At 38.6% G+C, this 18,824-nt stretch overlaps 1 protein-coding gene across 1 annotated transcript; it reads left to right on the top strand.

Moving 5' to 3' along the window:
* The first annotated feature begins 3,863 nt into the window (after nt 1–3,863).
* On the top strand, nt 3,864–6,860 carry rpl36 (ribosomal protein L36). The gene is made up of 4 exons (XM_061077797.1): nt 3,864–3,932; nt 4,853–4,947; nt 6,267–6,401; nt 6,731–6,860. Exons 2-4 carry the CDS (start codon nt 4,855–4,857, stop codon nt 6,818–6,820), a joined length of 318 nt encoding a protein of 105 aa, XP_060933780.1. The 5' UTR covers nt 3,864–3,932; nt 4,853–4,854; the 3' UTR covers nt 6,821–6,860.
* The last annotated feature ends 11,964 nt before the right edge of the window (nt 6,861–18,824 follow it).

Below are 18,824 nucleotides of genomic sequence, written 5' to 3'. Positions count from 1 at the left end.
ATAGGCAAATGTCGATATCAAATTTTAGGTTTTATCTTATTTAACAATATATTATCAGATTTTTTTGCCCATTATTTGTGACATAAACATATAGAATGACAGAAATGGTTATTGTCAACAAGTAGTAGTTGATAGTACTTTATAGTACTGATCATTTATTTATCATAGACTGGCAAACTCCTCTTGTATTACAACACCTGCTGACCAGAGCTCCCAAAGGTATACCAAACAACCCTCCCCCCTGACTCTTCCAAAGGAGACATAAATATCAGAAGCATGTGCTTCCTGGAAAAAATAAATCTTTTTTTTCTTTTTTATGATGATGAAATAAATATAAAAATGCTGACAATGACTCCTCAATTAATTTACTTTCCATTATGTTACAAACTGTTTATTTTAATCAATGTAAATACTGTTATTTTGTTGATGTTATCAGTTACACGTGGCATCTATTGCACTTCTGTTCATCCTGGGAGAGGGATCCCTCACATGTTTTTTCCCCTTATTTTTTTGTAGTTTTCCCTACTCTTGTTGAGGGTAAAGGCAGAGAGAAATTGTGATTTGTAAATATGGGCTATACAAATGAAATTTGATTGGTACTTGTCCCCTAACTTTCTGGTTCAACCAGAGGGGCCCCAGACAGCATTTTTGCCAGGGTCCAGTCTCGAAACCACATTTAATTTCCATTTTTTATTTGGATCTGCACTAAATTTCTTATGCTCATAATTATCAGTTCCCCAAACAGGCCTGATATTTTTCAGGTGCTAACAAAAAACGTTTCTTTCATGGGAAATTATCTGAAAAGATTTGATAAATATGTAGCCGTTTATTGCTTTGATAACTTAATGTAGGTTATGTATGAACATCACTGAAATGCCTTGACCTCAATTCAAAATTCCAATTCACCCTCCTCAGTTTGCATAATATATTTGACTTTTCACACACAATGTCCTAAATGCCTGGGCCTGTTTATGCCTTAATAAAATATCCTCCATGAATCTGCTTGTGTTCGAGTCAGCATAGAGGTCCTTTCCCATGTGTTCATATCAGCCGAGACACATGTATAACATTGCAAAAGTAACAGAGCATAAAAACGGCACAGGTTACAGTGTGAAGATTAACTGCACCTCATGCAGTTAATCTTCATAGTTTAATATGCAGCCTTTGATCCCGTTTATCATAGGGCCATCAACAAACAAAGACCAACGTCCATTCTTACATTAACACTTAAGCACAAGCACACCCAAGCTGCATGTCTTTGGACTGAAGGAGGAAGTCCAGAATAGCTGGAGAAAAGCTACAAAGACACGGGGGAGGACATGCAAACTTCAGAAAAAAAGGCCCTCATCTACAATCAGATTTGAACCCAGATTTGTCTCGCCATTCCCCTTTAACACCCAACTGACATATGACAATTCCTGTATTAATTCTGATCTATATATTAGAGTGAGCCAGCAGAACTTATGTGAGCCACATAACTGTAAGGCCACAGACATCAACTTATTCTGGATCTCTCATATGGTGTGTACATATGGTCAACAGTTCAAGTTCGTCGGCTGGTAGAAATGTCTTCAGCATAGTGAAATATTAAAGCTTCAGATCCAACAAAACCTTATTTCTCACATTTCTCAGATACAGGACATGGTTTTGGGTTCATGTTCTACTGAGGTTTTTTTTTCATATCTGTACAATGAGTCTTGGTGGCTTTGGCATAATGGGGTGGTTACTGATACCTGATGTGAATGGTAATAAAATAAATGAACAAAAGCGGGCTGTCAGGTTGATAAACAAGAATTGAGACAGGCAAGCAGGACACTAAACACATCAACAGTAAACACACAGGGAAATACACAAAACTGACTCAGTGAGGAGGAACGCAGAGGTTGCGTCTGATGCCAATCATTCTCTTTTTCCCTGCACTTCCCAAAAGAGGAGTTGAGGAAAGGTGAGAGGATCTCCAAAAATATTTAAAAGAAAAGAGAAATTCTGTAATAATGTTACCTCTATCAATGCATCATCTGTCCGATTTTCTTTGTACAGTATCATTTTAGGCAAATAACAGGAAATTCTGAGACATTGTTTTTTCTTTGTTTGTGAACTACTTCCTGTATGTGCCTCCACCACAGCCAGGTAAAGAAGGAGTCGCAAGTAACTGGTGCATTTGTTTTGGAAGTCGTCCTGTGGAAAGTTTAGGAACCACTGGTTTAGGGCAGTCTGTGTAGAGGTCATTTTCTCTGTGCCATTATTTGACATCTGTCAAATAATTAGAACCTACCACTTACAAATGGTGTCAAATAAAATGTTTTGTTCTTTCAATTTAAGGTTGTTTTATTGGAATTGACCCACATTTCAGGCCTTTTATTAATTATTTTGTTCTGTAAATTTTATTGTCATCTTTTTACTGTCCTATTCGGTTTTCGCTTCTCTTTTTTTTCGTTGTCCAATCTTTTAACTACAATATTTTATTTAATCTTATTGTCTTGTTTGTGTGTTTCTTTTACATTTTCTCATTGTGTTTTACGTTACAGGTAAAAAAGAAACAGAAAGGTTTTTTATAGGACAGTTCACTAAAGAAGGGTGTGCTTACTTTTGTTGCAGTGGATTGTAACATGTATAGCTTCCATTCTAGTTTAATTAGTCAAAACATGTCTATACTATAGACAACACAGAAAGTGAAAATAGCACTTGTGACAGGGCAGCTTTTCCTACCACCCTCCATTTCTCTCTTTGCTCTCTCAGCAAGGTCATAAATTCCTTTATCCTCCCCCGTCCCTCCATCTCTCGTCCACCTCTCCTTTTTCCAGAATTACACATTTTAGTTTGCATTCCAGCTTTTTCTATAAATCTGTGCACTTTCTGCTGCACTATTGGGCTTGTCTTGAGAAAAGCCATGATTTCATTAGAAGTCATCCGTTGTGACAAAATAGAATGTACTGAGATGTCTCTATTAATCAAAACATTGAATTTTTATTAATTGTCTTATAATTACAACTCACTTTAACTTTAACTGACAGAGTGGCTTTTAGCACAGCCTGGTGGTGTAGCTTCCCTGAAACACTGATTAGTTATTATAGTGATCAGTCTTCAGTTCAATGTCTTGCAAGTTCAAACTGGTATGAACAGCTAAGTTGTTTCTGTGGCTTTCACTTCCCTTGAATTATTGAGCTTTAGGTAAGTAAGTTAAGAATTATCAGAGCTGAGTTGACAACAGTGCATTAGCCAAGGATGTAAAAAGCTACTTTAGCTTTTTTTGTTGCTTTTGGTGTCATCAGTTCATCTTGAATATTAATCTTTTAAGATTTGTTACCTGCACCACGATTTAACATTTTCACCTGAGTCAGTTTGTTAGTTTCTTTAATTATCTGACAGCAGAATTGTGCATAAAGTACTGTGCCAATTCTCACTGAACCTGGTGAGTGGATATAGGTAGTGCAAGAAACTTTTGGTTGGGATCTGGCAACAGGAGGGAATCTGGAAGGTTTTTATCATTCTCCTTAACATTGTGAAGAAGGGCACCTTTCCACCAAGTTCTTAATTTCAATAAATAACATTTGGACCCTGATGTAAGAATGAGACACGCTTTGAAGATTTTGGTGCAGATTGTCAGACTACTTTCTTTTCCTTTTTTTGTTTTACACAAGCTGGACATACCATTTGGATTTAAAAACAGCATTCGAGTAGGTACATTACTTTTACAAACAGAGATTAAACAACTATTACTAATCCGTCAAAAAAAATCATTCTCATCAAAACATAGTTTTGGTGCTTGTAGCCTATGCTTGTATCCGTAATGAACCAAAAGTACCTCCTCCTCGCCAGCAGGGCACACTGTTGTACATATTTTGCAGAAATGTCTTCCGGGTCATCGCGTGTATTACGCCGCCTCGCTCGTTCCACAGTCCTTCCGGCCTGACCGCCATCACAGACAGCAGGTAGGATTCCAGCGTCGAGAACTATCTGAACAAACCCATCTTTAATCACTGCCATCCGTTACTTTCTCCTTATTAAACTGAATGTATCGCAGCCTGTTGAATTCGCCAAACGTATACCTCCAGTATTGTGGCACATAAGCTAACCTAATAAATGATAAAATGTAGCTGCATTGGTGGCTAACCAGTACCTGGGTCTGTTCATGTGTAAAACACTGCTTCAGCTTATTATCAGCTGGAATGGGTTCCGGTCTTCACTTAGGCACAGAGCGCAGTTTATCCTATTTGGTTGAATACATGAACCAGAGCTTTAGTCTGTGTAGCATCACCGGGTTTGCATGTAGCATGAAGCTAAGTCAGTAGCTGGACGCTGTCGGCAGCCATAGATTTACGGACACACTGTACGAGACCTCGGTCTACTTGTCTTTTCCTGAATAATTTGCACCAGCTGCAACTTCACTTTCCTACCTTTTTGGTGGGACCAAAGCAGCCCAGTGTAGCGTTGAAGCGGTCAGTGGTGAACATAACGCCTTATTGCAATTCAGTGTAGTGAGCACTGCCAACCTGGATGTCTCCTGGTTTACTCACAAGAATAATTTACTTGTTGGAAGTAAAACGGGCTTTGTGACAGGCAGGGTTCAAATAGAACTACTTAACACTGAGCAAAACGGACCATGAAGTGAATTGTTCAATAATATCCACAGGTTTGTCTAACAAGTAAAAGTCTCACAGTGGTCTAGTCAAACCTGTGCTTCCAGGGACAACTTTCCCATCAAGGGGGCGTGTTTGTATATGAATAGTTTGAACATGTCTGATAACTAGGTAAGGTGGGAAGTCCCCACTGCATCTGGTCAAGCTGCTAAATTAAAACATCTGTTTACATTTGAACTCATTTTTGTGTGTCTGTGTGTGCTCTTTAATAGACATGGCTATTCGTTACCCTATGGCCGTTGGCCTGAACAAAGGCCACCCAGTTACCAAGAATGTAACTGCTCCCAAGCACAGCCGCCGGCGTGGGGTGAGTACCTGCTGTTGGGTGACCACAGTGACAGGAAGTGTAGCGCAACCATGGAGTATGTTTCTGAAGTATTAAGTCAGATGGTATTGTTTGTTTACCTATAGCCTAATACCACAAACTTTGTTTACGTGTTTCAGTATCATCTAATTTGTCTATTAAAAAGTTGGTTTGACACACCTTGTAGTTTTTTGTTGTCATGCGATTCATAATATAATGAAGAACATGGTACAAACTTTGCACAGCTACAACATAAGCCTTATGATCATGTCACTAAATGTGTCATGTGAGAACTTTCACATATCATAGTAGAGTTTTGTTTCAAATCTTGTCAGGACTGGTATAAAAGTTTTGCAGTTTCGGCAAGGTCATCACGAATAGGCCTGTCACGATAACACATTTTTCTGTGCGATTAATTGCCCCAGAAATTATTGCGATAAGCGATAATATTGCCGTTTTGACACCATTTTCAACTTATATAATGATAATGGCATAATAATGCAAGTACACCCTTTCGAAGATCAATAAACTTTTATTTTTAAAGAACACTGGAACTGGACATCTGGAAGACATTTAAGAAAGACTTTTTTATTGCCAAATATATGAACTGTTTAAAGTAGATTATAAATATAAATAAATACAAAAACTTTTTAACTTAAAACTATGAATAATTTATGAACTGTTAACAAAAGTTTACACTATACTTAAATAAATAAAAATAAATACAAAACAAACGCACTCTGACTCGTGACTCTGACTTCGGTGCCTGAGCCAATTGAGACCCCATGTCTCCGGAGACCCCTGTGTCAGACCGCTCGGAGACCCCCGTGTCTCCGCGGCTGGGGCTGTCGCAGGCAGGCTTCCGCCCGCCTTCGTCCCCCCGAACGCTTTTGTGAAATCTTTCTCGCCGTGGTCTCCGTTCCTCCCGCCCCGAGCCTTTCCAAGCCGACCCGGAGCCGTCGCGGCGCACCACGGAGGAAATGCGCCCGGCGGGGGGGCAGCCAGCGCTTGGGAGAGGGCTCGCGAGGAGATCCTCCCACACCTGCACGGGAGCTGCATCGATCTCATTTTTAGCCTTATGCGAGCGGAGTTGACGGAAATCCGTCATAGCGACGGAAAACTTTAATACCTGAATTTATTGCAGCCGGCAAAAAATTATCGCTCATTTAAATTTATCGCGCAATTAATTGATTTATTGCATATCGCGACAGGCCTAATCACGAATTACCAGAATTTCTATTACCAAAGAATAAAGGGATGAGGCGTCTCAGACACTGACCATGTATGTAAGCTAGGTTGTAACATTTGTCTTTCCTGTGCAGCGTCTGACCAAACACAGCAAGTTTGTTCGTGATATGATCCGCGAGGTGTGTGGTTTTGCTCCCTACGAGAGGAGAGCTATGGAGCTGCTGAAGGTGTCCAAGGACAAGAGAGCTCTCAAGTTTATCAAGAAGAGGGTGAGTGTATTTGATTTCTGTCAGAACACACATCTCAACTGACACAGTGGTATTCCCCTCATTTGTTAACCATGGGAGTGGAAAGAAGTCTTGTGCATATGTACACAATTTGAGTAGTTGTGCTTTATACTGAAGTATACACTTTTTTCAAGTGCAGATTGTGCATTTGTTTTTGCCTTTGTATCTACAAAGTTGTAGCTATCTGAGCCTGTCAGGTTTTTTGAGTATCATTTTTAATGCTTTCACATCGACAACTGCACCGAGAGAAAGCTCAGTGTCTAAACAGTGCTGAATTGAGTTGGTCTAATGCTGCTGTGTTTTCTCCTCAGATTGGCACTCACATTCGCGCCAAGAGAAAGAGAGAGGAGCTGAGCAACGTGCTGGCTGCCATGAGAAAGGCTGCTGCCAAGAAGGACTAATCTGTCACTCTTAATAAACATTTGATAAACTATGAAGTCAGACTTGTGTTATTTGTCTTTTATTTACGTGAAATTGGGGTTTAGGTGTGGTTCTCTTGGTCCATTCATATAAGATACAACTCTGCTCCATTTTGAGTTGATGTTGGGTTTCATTTTTGTAAAAACTTTTAACATACTTCAGAACACAAGCATGATGCACGGCAATCTGAGTGGGACGCTGAGATGATATAGAAGTTGTAATATGTTCCATTACAGTAGTGCATTACATAGTATGTGTAAGTAGGGGATATGTAGCCAACTGTTCTTTTGATGTATGTTTATAGATGCACTTTTTTTTAAAATCTACCCCACCCCATAAGAAGTATAACCCAACGTGCCATCAGGGAGGCAAAGGACTGTTTGAGCCTTGGTTGGAGTCAGATGTGAAAACCTCTCCAGTGGGGATGAAAAGGGCGACCAGATGGTTAGGGACAGAGTTTGGAAGATGTCCCTCCAATATTTTCCTTGACTAGGACAAGTCCAGAACGTGTATATGGGAGGCCTCACCTGTTTTGCATCTTTCACAGTAGGGGTTCCGACTTGGTAGAAAAGAGACAATTTGGCTTTAGACATGTGGGCCTTGTGCACCCCCTTAAACTGTAGTAGCCAGTAACGGGCACAAGGGATGTTGAATTAACCAGTTAGAGGTTGTGTCATATACGTCTTCCAATATTGAAGATTTAAGAATCTGCTCCCAAGTGGTTTTAATTTAGTTCAGCGTGTCATAAATAACAGAAATAGGACCTTTTGTGCATTGGGTGTAATCTATGCAACACGTCAGCAGCGTTTGATTCAGGTGCCTCGGGAAAACTGGGTATCCTAAAGTCATTATTGTTGAGAAGCAATATTGACATTTTAAAGGATCTTTGACAGTTTCTAAGTTTGGGTCCAGTGAGCTCTCTCAAGTTCGCTCCACAACAATGGATGAGCTTGCATGACTCCAATACACAGACACTGAAAGGATGTAGTTTGCTGATGAACTTAAAATCTCGGTTGTCTCTCAATATTATGAATCAGACCTAAAACAGGGTGTACAGAGCAAATTCTTTACATCATGAGAAACACCAACTGAATAAGCTGTGATCTGTTTTGATTTCTTTTCCACTGAATGATGAATAGCTAGACCACAGAGTAAATTATTTGCTCGATAGAAGTCTTAAGGTTGTTTCATATGAAATGTGTAATGTTGCTTAATTTTACGTTTATTTCACATCCACTAACCTATAAATCAACTTGTGTTGAGGACAGTCTATTCTGAAACCCACACCTGCGGCATCAAGGAGGAGATGCCTGCATGTGTCATGTATTTCTGCTCATTGCTGTATTCTGCTGCACAGGCCCTATACGTGCTCTCACTGCAGGAGTGTGGACACTCTTGGGTATTCACTCAAGCAGGCACGTGCACAGATAGACCCCTAGTGGTGCTCAAGCACCAGCCCTTTTGCCCTGGATGAGAAAAGTGCCCTTCTGCTGGAGCCCAATTTTTTCTTCATTCATCAATATTTAAAAATAAAAATTACCCTCTCTGTCATCAATTCCCCCCCAATGTGTTTTGATATCGGACGGGCTTTTATTTGAGTTCTTGTGAGAATTTCGCCCCGACATGCTCCGCTGGCCCCGCCCCCCTCCTCCTCCTCTTCCTCCTCCCCCCCTCCTCTTCCTCCTCTTCCTCCTCATGCAGCTGAGCGCCAAACGCTGCAGCCACTTCTCCTCTGACGCGCAGCATCAGACAAACAGGTAATGACGCTGTGTGTGCAATCCCCCGACTTTGTTTGGTGATAAATGAACCACAACTTTAGCGCCGCTGAAAACATTACGTCGCAACTGGTCCGACGTTTCCTTAGGGTAGGCAGACAGGCAGACAGACAGACAGACAGACAGGCAGAGAATTTAAAGGCAGTTTTACTATTCTACAAATTAAGCTCACTAGTTTTGTTTCATTTAAAATCGTAATTATTGAAATGAAAGGTAGGTCTTAAGTTGAGCTACATGACAGTCTGGTGAGTTATATTGTGGTATATTATTAGTGTTGTGCTGCTTATACTTCAACTCTGTCAGAAAACAGTAAACAAAAATGTGTGTGTACTGTGTTGTCAGCTTTATAGAGATTATGTAAGTCACTCTTGATTATTATGCACGACATTTATTTATCTCATTTACAACATTTGCAGCATAATGCCAAGAAAAGACAGACTCCAAAAGCAGAAGGATAGGGAACTGCAACAAGCAGCTCAGGGTAGCATCTCTATTTTATATTGGATCAGGCCATCAACAAGTAAAACAAATGAGGGAGAATGAGTAAGTTTTTATTGATTTATTATTATTATTTTTAATTTCATAAACAATTTTGGCGATGGGTGCCCTTTTTTTTGGGTTTGAGCACCTGCCCCCCAAAATGTCTGTGCACGTGCCTGCACTCAAGTACAGATTACACATGTGGTATGACACAATCCTGCTCAGATATTTTGTTGAAGACAATCAATGGATTTACACTTACAGTCAAGTGACTATAAAAACCTTTAAGAGCTGAGATAAATGAATAAAACTCTTAGATCAGGCTACAGTTCATTCACTAAGAATTCAAAACCCTTCACTTCTCACAGTTTGTTAAAGTCTTATGCAAAATTAACAATAATATCCCCTCATCAATCTATTCTCAATGACCCCACGATGGCAAGAATTTGTTCCTCAGTGGCACAAATTATTATTTACCTTTTGCTCTCTTGTCTACTCACAACAACTTCTCTACAATTTTGAAAGGTGTCAAATCTGTTGAGAACATGATTCGATGTCATCTGCCTCCACAAATAACAACAAAGACTGGTATTAATTCTCATAGACTGTCCATGGTAACAGCTTTTAGTCCTTTTCTCTCCTGCGCTCTTTCAATCAATGATGTGTTGGGAGAAGTTTGGCTCAAGGCCTTAGTGACTTATTTTCAGTCTTAGTTCAGTAATGTTTCGGCAACGAAATTACTTGGTTATAGATTCAGTGTAATATTGTGCTTTGGTGGAAAATTGACTCTTTCCCAATGTTAACCACATTCAAATTCTCTGGCAAAAACCGTTGAGGGCAAACTCGCATGTGCGCCACCTGTCTGCAGTCAATTGCAGACAGTTTTGTCGTCTGTCCAGCAGAGGGAGGCCCAGTTGCCTCCTCTACTTCCTCTAAGAACACGTTTTCTGTCACTGTGGTTACCACTGCAGATCATCACTGAGCTCTGATGAGGTTGCTGCAATGTCAAACCACAGTTGAAGATACTCGACTCGCTTTGTGTCTGGTTGTCCACACAGGAATAATTCCAGATTCACGTGAGAGTCCAACAGTTGTAACCCTGCACAAAAGTGGAGATTCCGGGGAAGTCAACAGCTACCATAGAATATGTAAATCTGCTTCTTTACCAGAATTCCTAGAGCCCTTGGTTAATATGACAATTATAATCAATAATATTGGATAAAACACTGGATAAAAAACAGTCTGTGCTGCTCTTAATCTCAAAAGCATTTATAACATCCATACATCCATTAATTATACCGCTTATCCTTCTGAAGGTCGCGAAGGGGGGCTGGGCGAGAGGCGGAGTTCAGCCTGTACGCCAGTCCATCACAAGGCCAACATAAAGAGGCAAACAAAGATTCACCTTCACATTCATCCCTATGGTCAATTTAGAGTCTCTGCATGTACCTGGAGGAAACCCACCCAGACACAGGGATTCAGACCTGCAACCTTCATGCTGTGGGTCCAGTGCTAACCATCGCCCCATTGTGTATTTCTTACAGTTGATTGTATGACTACTCAAGCCCAGCATGTATCTCGAGATAATATGCCACTCATTTGTTACCATCGTCTTCCATTTGATTCCAGGGAGAACTCGGTCTGCTGTGGCTGACAGTGCCCAGTCAAGCTCTCCCTCTATCAGTAAAAACCCTCAGATAGAGTCACAAAGAATATTTTCAGAGAGAAGAAGAACGATGTGTCCTGCAGCAGATGGTCTGGAGCCCACAGAGACCTGGTCTCAGCAACATGGAGTCAGTCTGGGGTCAAAAGAGGAGACAGATTGAATCCACGGAACAACTGTGGCAGGTTCTCCAAGATACAAGAACAACCTCACTGCTGAGAAACTACTATATGTGTATGGAGGAGAACTGGTGCTGCAGGAAGGGGTTCTCACACCAAATACTGATTGATTAACTGATGAAACTAACTGAGAAATAAAAGGTATTAATGGCACCCAAGAATCCTCACTTTATTTTTAACCATCCTACACTATATTTCCTATCAAATGTCACTTTTATCCTGACCCTCTAGACTTGTATTTTCACTCTCATAGAAACTGGCAATACAAAAAAAAAGAGTCAGAATCAGAAATGTATTTCCAAGTGGGTTAACATATACAAGGTACTTTCTGTGGTATCTTTGTGCATAAGCAGGAATATAGAAAGTGTGCAATATAAACATTAGATAGTCACAATATACAAATGATTTCTGATCAATCAGTTGCCACAGGTCCAATAATTCAAAGAAACGATTAACAAGAAAACTTTCATAAAACGTAATAAAACCATGTGGATGTAGTATCAGAACAGTCAGAGCACCTGACCAGTCACTAACAGGAGTGGACCTCCAGTCTGGACCAGATGGATCCAGAACACCTACATGTCAAAGATGAGATTTGCATGGATCATCCCTATCTTCACAATGTTCCATTGAAAAAACTGAAGACAGTGATGATGGATGGCAGGAGATTAAAAAAAACTGATTTAGGTTTAGACATAACAAAAAAAATAATTAAAACATGAGAAAATGGAGCTGCTCAGACACTTTGGCTGCATATGGGACTTGGGGAAACACATTAGAGGCCCCACACTCAGGGAAGAAAGAGATTTATTAACAGAGGTACACTTTTTTTACACAAACAAATCTATGCTGATAATGCACAAACACATAAACATGTGAAACCTGAGGAGACGTTCAAAGGAGATTGAACTGTTTGTGAGTGAGTTTGAGTAAGGGAGGAATGGTTTCCAGACCTATAAGGACTTTTGTACTGAGCCTTCCGTGGAGTATCTCAAATGTTCAAGCCTGAGATGTGCCATAATTATTTTCGCCCATTTACAATGTGATGGTGGTAAAGCAGATTTCCATCAACACTAACAACTGTGCGAATAATGACAGAAAGGCTAAGGCATCATACTGTGCACCTGTAATTGCAGACACTCCAGAAGCTATTCCAAATAATGCAATTCCTGGGTCTGGTCGTATTTGGTATTTTCTTTCCACAGCTATTTGAGATTTTCTCAAAGACTTTGGCGGCTCTATAACAAATGGTGCTGTGTGGCTTCATTCTGCTTCTGCTGAAATGTAGTTTATTTATTACCTTAAACTGCAACAAACCATGTCTAATGCATAATGATGTAGTACGAATTCTTGAAACTGCAGAATGCCATAATTCATCAGAAAAAGTGTTTAGCCCACTGCATCCTTTCCTCCGATGAAAACAAATCCACTTACTTGTGAGTGTGAGATGAACTGTCCTATATACCTTAGCTGTACAGTATGGTTGTAGATTTGATCAAACAGCATGGCAGCCATGAACATCAGTCCAACACAAAGCACGAAACATAAATTCTTAATTGCACTACATGCTGAATGTTTATTGTTTGATAGTACCCTGAGCACTGCTAACACAAACAAATGCCACACATATAGCACTTTTCCCGTCTTAATGACCACTCAAAGTGCTTAACAGTACAGTTTATGCCACATAAACATTTCACACAAACATTCAATCAGGGAATCTATGTGCAACAATTGTGCAAAATAGAATGGGGAAGACTGGAATCAAACCGTTAACCTTCTGGTTAGAGGATGACCACTGATCTTATATTAAATAAGATTAAAAAAATTGATGTAAATTAAAATGCACAGAAAATGTACATAGTACCGAACTTCCCTACTAAATGAAATATTATTTGTAGAGAGATGTACTTGAGTATAATTGCAATAGGATGTGTTCTGTATTTGTAAAGGAGATATACAAAGAGATGTATACATATTTATTCATATCTAGATTGTTAGCCAGTAAGTATATAGGCAGTTATGGTATAAGAAATTAATATGAGTAGAAAACAAAAGTTTAAGAGGAATACATATGGAATAATATAAATAGTATATGTTATACTAATTCAGCTAATGTGACAACAATAGTGTGCAAAAATAATAATTGTTGTAGCAAACAGGCCATGAACATTAAAATCACACAGGCAGGATTAGCCTTAACTTTGACAATCGACTTTCGGAGTTAGAGTGCTGTCTCAGTCTAAATGAGAGAGTGCTAAAGACCAGTGCTTTTAAGGACTAGAAATGATGATAATTAGCTTGTATCCAAAATCGAGAGCACAATTTAAGGTAGTTTGCTGCCCAGTATGACTTGAAAGTCAATAGAAATCCTGTGACATACCCTTCTGGTGCAGATATGATTAGGTTTTTACATCCGAATAGAAACAAAGACAATATTGAATCTGATGGGCAAAAGAAGATGAAAAAAAAGTTGGAATAAAACCCTGAAATAGATATCTATAGGGAGCACATTCATTTTGACGGATGGTACACAACCTGCTGGAGAGTCAGCCGTCATTTAATCAGCTGCGTAAAAAGGTTCTTTGTGAAGGGAACAGCTGGAAATAGGTATATTCGTTTTTTTAAAATCTAATATTACTTCATTTGAAGGTAACTCTAGATTAAAGTGATCTCTGGGCCATGAGATACAGAACAGAAAAGCGGGAGGGTATTTTATGTGTGGTTTGGCTAAAACTAATAATAATAATAAATTGTATTTATACAGCATATTTCCTACATAAAATGCAGCTCAACATGCTTTACAATGAAATCAAAGTTATTAATCAAAGAATTATCAACATCAAATCAAATCAAATTTACTTAAAACTATCAACAGAAGAAGCTTGTGGTGGGAGTTTGTTTCAAACCGTTGGTGCATAGCAACAGAAAGCAGCTTCCCCAAACATTTCATATTTCATTTTTGGGATATTGAGCAAGCCCGTGGAAGATGACCTGAGGGAACATTTTGGAACATATTCCGATAAACAATGATGTATGAGGGTTCAGTACCTTTAAGAGACTTAAAACCAAGTAAAATAATTTAAAATCAACCCTCAGTGATACTGGAAGCCAGTCGAAAGATGCTAAAGCCACAGAAATGTGATTTTTTTTCCCTATTTCTCATTAAAACCCTGGCTACGGAATTTTGCACAAGCTATAGTTGATAAATAGATTTTTTGGGTAATCCTAATTATAGTGCATTACAGTAGTCCAGGCGAGACAGTATAAAGGCATGGTTCAACTTTTTGGCATCTTCCAGATGGAGGTAGGGTCTTACTCTTAATGATTAAAGGCAATCTTTGTGACATTCTTTATGTGTGAATTAAAATCTAGTTCTGACTCAAGTGTAACACCCAGGTCCTTTACTTTTGATTTGTTGTGATGCATCAGACTTCCAGAGTTTGCTAATAATGTTTTGTTTCTGGTGATCAGTACCAATTACAAGAATTTCTTATTTATAAAATTTGAGAAAAATTGTTGCTCATCCATTGTTCCACGCTGGAAAGGCAGTTTATAACTTGATTATGAGCATCACAGTCATCTGGCGCTACGGACAGATATAATTGAGTTTCATTAGCATAACAATGATAGTTCACACCATGGTCACTAATAATTCTTCTCAGTGGTATCATATATAAGCAAAAAATAATGGACCTAGAGTGGAACAATGTGGAATGCGGAAAAGGTTATCATGCTTTTTGAAACATGGTCACAGAGGCTAACGAAATATGTCCTGCCAGTAAGGTATGTTTTGACCAGTTCAGAGCTGTGCCTGTGAATCAATCCAACTTTCAAATCTGTGTAAAAGGATTTTGTGATCTACTGTGTCGAATGCACCAGATAAGTGGAGAAGCATCTGGATAGATGCATTTTGTGTGTGAGTGAGGCACACACGTTAGAGTGAGTCACACACATTGGTGTCAGGAACCAGTACATAAGTTGTATACTTGAATCGGTCGTGATAGCTAATCTTAACATGACATCATCAGAGTGAAAATAAATCTGATTAGGCAAGAGATACAACTGTCCACAGAGTAGGTATTAACTGATGAGGATGATAACAATCTCAGGTTTTTGGATTGGGCCGTCACAAAAAAAGAAAAGAAAGAAGTACATTCTGCAAACGCAGAATGAAAAAATAAAACTTTGGATGGCAAAACAAAGATCATAGGCAAAAAATAAAAAAGAGGACAGATGGTAGAAAATACACAAAGACAACTGAAACATGGCTTAAGGATTTCAGAAAGGATGGGGGTATTGCATCTCTTCATTCATTTTTTTCTGTTCTGTTTTGAGTACTGCCTGATGGTAAGGATAAACTATGTAAACGTAACGACCCATAACAGCTAAGAAGGTACAGGAATTAGTGCACAGCCTCTGCTTTTCTGCCAATTTTTAACTGTTTAATAAAGTGAGGATAAAATAAAGGCCAAGTAGGGTGTTTGGAAATATCATACAGTCAAACATTTAAAAGAAAACTATGTAGTGTGTTTCAGTTTCAGCCTGGGGATAAAGTGAAATGATGTATACATTAGGAACAAGAATAACTGCCTCGTGGTTAACTGGTCAGCAAATCATGACGAAATAAATATGTTATTACAATCTCCCCAATCTATTACTGTGTTGTGTTGAATACTGGCCAAGAAAGAGATTTTATTGAACACTTTGTTACATTAACCTTTGACCTTTTGAATATAAAATGTCACTCTGTCATATAATCCCATTAGAAATTTATCTGAAATGTTGTCATGATCATCAGAGTGACCAGAACCTCTGACAACCAACAACTAATAATTCCATTTTTGGGTCCAAGTGAATATGAAAAAAAGCCCTCGGGACATTCGAGAGATATCACATTCATGACATTATCCCTTCATCTACAGCTGCCCCCAGGGGGGAGGCATAACGCAAGTATTCTTGTGCTCTAGACAATCATTCTCCTTGTATTGTAACTAGAACATGTTTTTGTTCTTATACCACTACAGGTATAATGATAGGTTGAGGATAAGTTATGGTTTAAGATGAACATCTGACATAACATTTCTTTTACATGTAGAACCATCTACATCAAGGTTGGTCATGTTGTTCTCTCCAAGATGCTTCTCCAGCTAGTCTGGCCATTCTCCTCGGACCACTTTCATTAGATTTTTTGTTTTTCGCTCAGCAGTAGCAGCCATATTAGTGGTCTGTCTGTCCTGTCGACTGACCATGGTTCTGGCAATTATCCTTATGATTTACTGCCATTTGCTAACCACAGACAGACCATAAGGCCCAATTGGCAGAAGAACCATGGTCAGTGGAGAGACTGGACGGACCACGGAAATGGTTACAACCCACTTTGACTCATTCTGAGTATAAACTCTAGAGGCTCTTGTGAGTGGAAATTCAGGAAATCAGCAGTTTCCTGAAACACTCAAACCAACAATCATGTCAGTCATAGTCATAATGTTTTGTATAAATAATATAAATTGAGACCATCTTCTGCATATACAATACTAGAAAAGTGCTACATAAATCCAAACCATTTACCATTTAAAGTAGATGACCAGGTGTTCCTGATAATAATAATAATAACAATACTAATAATACTAATAATAACAACATCATCATCAACAACAACAACAAATAACAACATCATCATCAACAACAACAACAATAAAAATTAACATTATACTCAAAAATAATACAACATGAAATGACAGATACATAAATAACTAGGAAGACTGAAATCAAAGGATTCATGGTCCATGTATGTCCGCGTTACAGAACATCATGTTTTAATGGCGTGTAATCAAACTTTGACGCCACGCCACGGTCACACTGTGTGATTAAAAAAAAATCCGTCAGTCAGTTTTTATCTCCATCTTGTCGTGATGACACTCATCTCAATTTGAAGTTGATCCGATGAAAACCCTGGTACAAGTGTATCAAAGAAAAAATGTGGAATATGGCCAAAATGGCCACTAAATACAAAATAGCAGGCTTCCTGTTTTGTTTTTCCAATTGCACCTAGAGACTTTTTTGTTTGTCTGGTCATGATACACCTGTGTATTGATTTTTGTGAAGATCGGTCAATGGGAACACCTTCCGGGGGTCTCGGGCTGTCTCGGGGGGCACCGTTGAGCCATTTTGCGACGCCCATTGAAAATTCCTTCAGAATACGTAAATTTTCACCACTTTCTAACTTTCTGCAAATTTTGGTAAGAAGTTGAGCATGTTAAAGCCCTCAAAAAGCCAATTCATTTGCCTGAATAATAATAATAATAAATACACCTGTATATTGATTTTTGTGAAGATAGGTCAATGGGAACACCTTCCGGGGGTCTCGGGCTGTCTCGGGGGGCACCGTTGAGCCATTTTGCGACGCCCATTGAAAATTCCTTCAGAATACGTAAATTTTCACCACTTTCTAACTTTCTGCAAATTTTGGTAAGAAGTTGAGCATGTTAAAGCCCTCAAAAAGCCAATTCATTTGCCTGAATAATAATAATAATAATAATAATAATAATTAGATAGATAGATAGATAGATAGATAGATAGATAGATAGATAGATAGATAGATAGATAGATAGATAGATAGATAGATAGATAGATAGATAGATAGATAGATAGATAGATAGATAGATAGATAGATAGATAGATAGATAGATAGATAGAGTACTTTATTCATCCCCGAAGGGAAATTAAGTTGTCATAGCAGCCGGTATATTTGAATACAATAAAATACAATACAATACAATAGAATAAAATTAAAAATATTGAGGTAGAAAGAATAAAAAAACAGAAGCACAAGATAAAATACAATAAAATAGGTAGATAAGGTGCATCGGCAAGATGATGGTAAAAGTACTGATGATATGATGGTAATGTTATTGTTAGACAGTATATAAGAATAGTACAGTATATATAGTATATAATATAACATAATATATATTTATATATGATAGTAATTATACCAATATAAAAGCAGTATATGGCCAGGCAGCAACAGTATATATAAATATAATAATAATGAAAATAAAATTTTTAGGGCTGCAAAGCAGCACTGGGTGGGCCCGAGCACATCCATTTTGAAGCGTTGCATGCTTTTTGTCTGAAAAAACAAAAATAACCAGTTCTGAGAGAGAGAGAGACGTAACCTTTGCAAGACATAAAGTTTCCTTTGATCTAGGAAGACTGAAATCAAAGGATTCATGGTCCATGTATGTCCGCGTTACAGAACATCGTGTTTTAATGGCGTGTAATCAAACTTTGACACCACGCCACGGTCACACCGTGTGATTAAAAAAAAATCTGTCAGTCAGTTTTTATCTCCATCTTGTCGTGATGACACTCATCTCAATTTGAAGTTGATCCGATGAAAACCCTGGTACAAGTGTATCAAAGAAAAAATGTGGAATATGGCCAAAATGGCCACTAAATGCAAAATAGCAGGCTTCCTGTTGTGTTTTTCCAATTGCACAAAGAGACTTTTTTGTTTGTCTGGTCATGATACACCTGTATATCGATTTTTGTGAAGATAGGTCAATGGGAACACCTTCCGGGGGTCTCGGGCTGTCTCGGGGGGCACCGTTGAGCCATTTTGCAACGCCCATTGAAAATTCCTTCAGAATATGTAAATTTTCACCACTTTCTAACTTTCTGCAAATTTTGGTAAGAAGTTGAGCATGTTAAAGCCCTCAAAAAGCCAATTCATTTGCCTGAATAATAATAATAATAATAATTAAAGCCCTCAAAAAGCCAATTCATTTGCCTGAAGAAGAAGAAGAAGAAATAAAATTTTTAGGGCTGCAAAGCAGCACTGGGTGGGCCCGAGCACATCCATTTTGAAGCGTTGCATGCTTTT

Source organism: Limanda limanda, chromosome 9 (genome assembly GCF_963576545.1).
Source record: "Limanda limanda chromosome 9, fLimLim1.1, whole genome shotgun sequence".
NCBI classification, from domain to species: domain Eukaryota; kingdom Metazoa; phylum Chordata; class Actinopteri; order Pleuronectiformes; family Pleuronectidae; genus Limanda; species Limanda limanda.
Note: the sequence above shows the minus strand (reverse complement) of the source record. Positions and strands in the feature narration are given on the sequence as shown.

What these genes read in the sequence shown, in the direction of transcription:
- rpl36 (XM_061077797.1), top strand. Translation starts at nt 4,855, where the DNA reads ATGGCTATTCGTTACCCTATGGCCGTTGGCCTGAACAAAGGCCACCCA. An exon ending in AGCACAGCCGCCGGCGTGGG is followed by an intron (nt 4,948 to 6,266) that starts GTGAGTACCTGC and finishes TTTCCTGTGCAG; the next exon opens with CGTCTGACCAAACACAGCAA. An exon ending in TCAAGTTTATCAAGAAGAGG is followed by an intron (nt 6,402 to 6,730) that starts GTGAGTGTATTT and finishes TTTTCTCCTCAG; the next exon opens with ATTGGCACTCACATTCGCGC.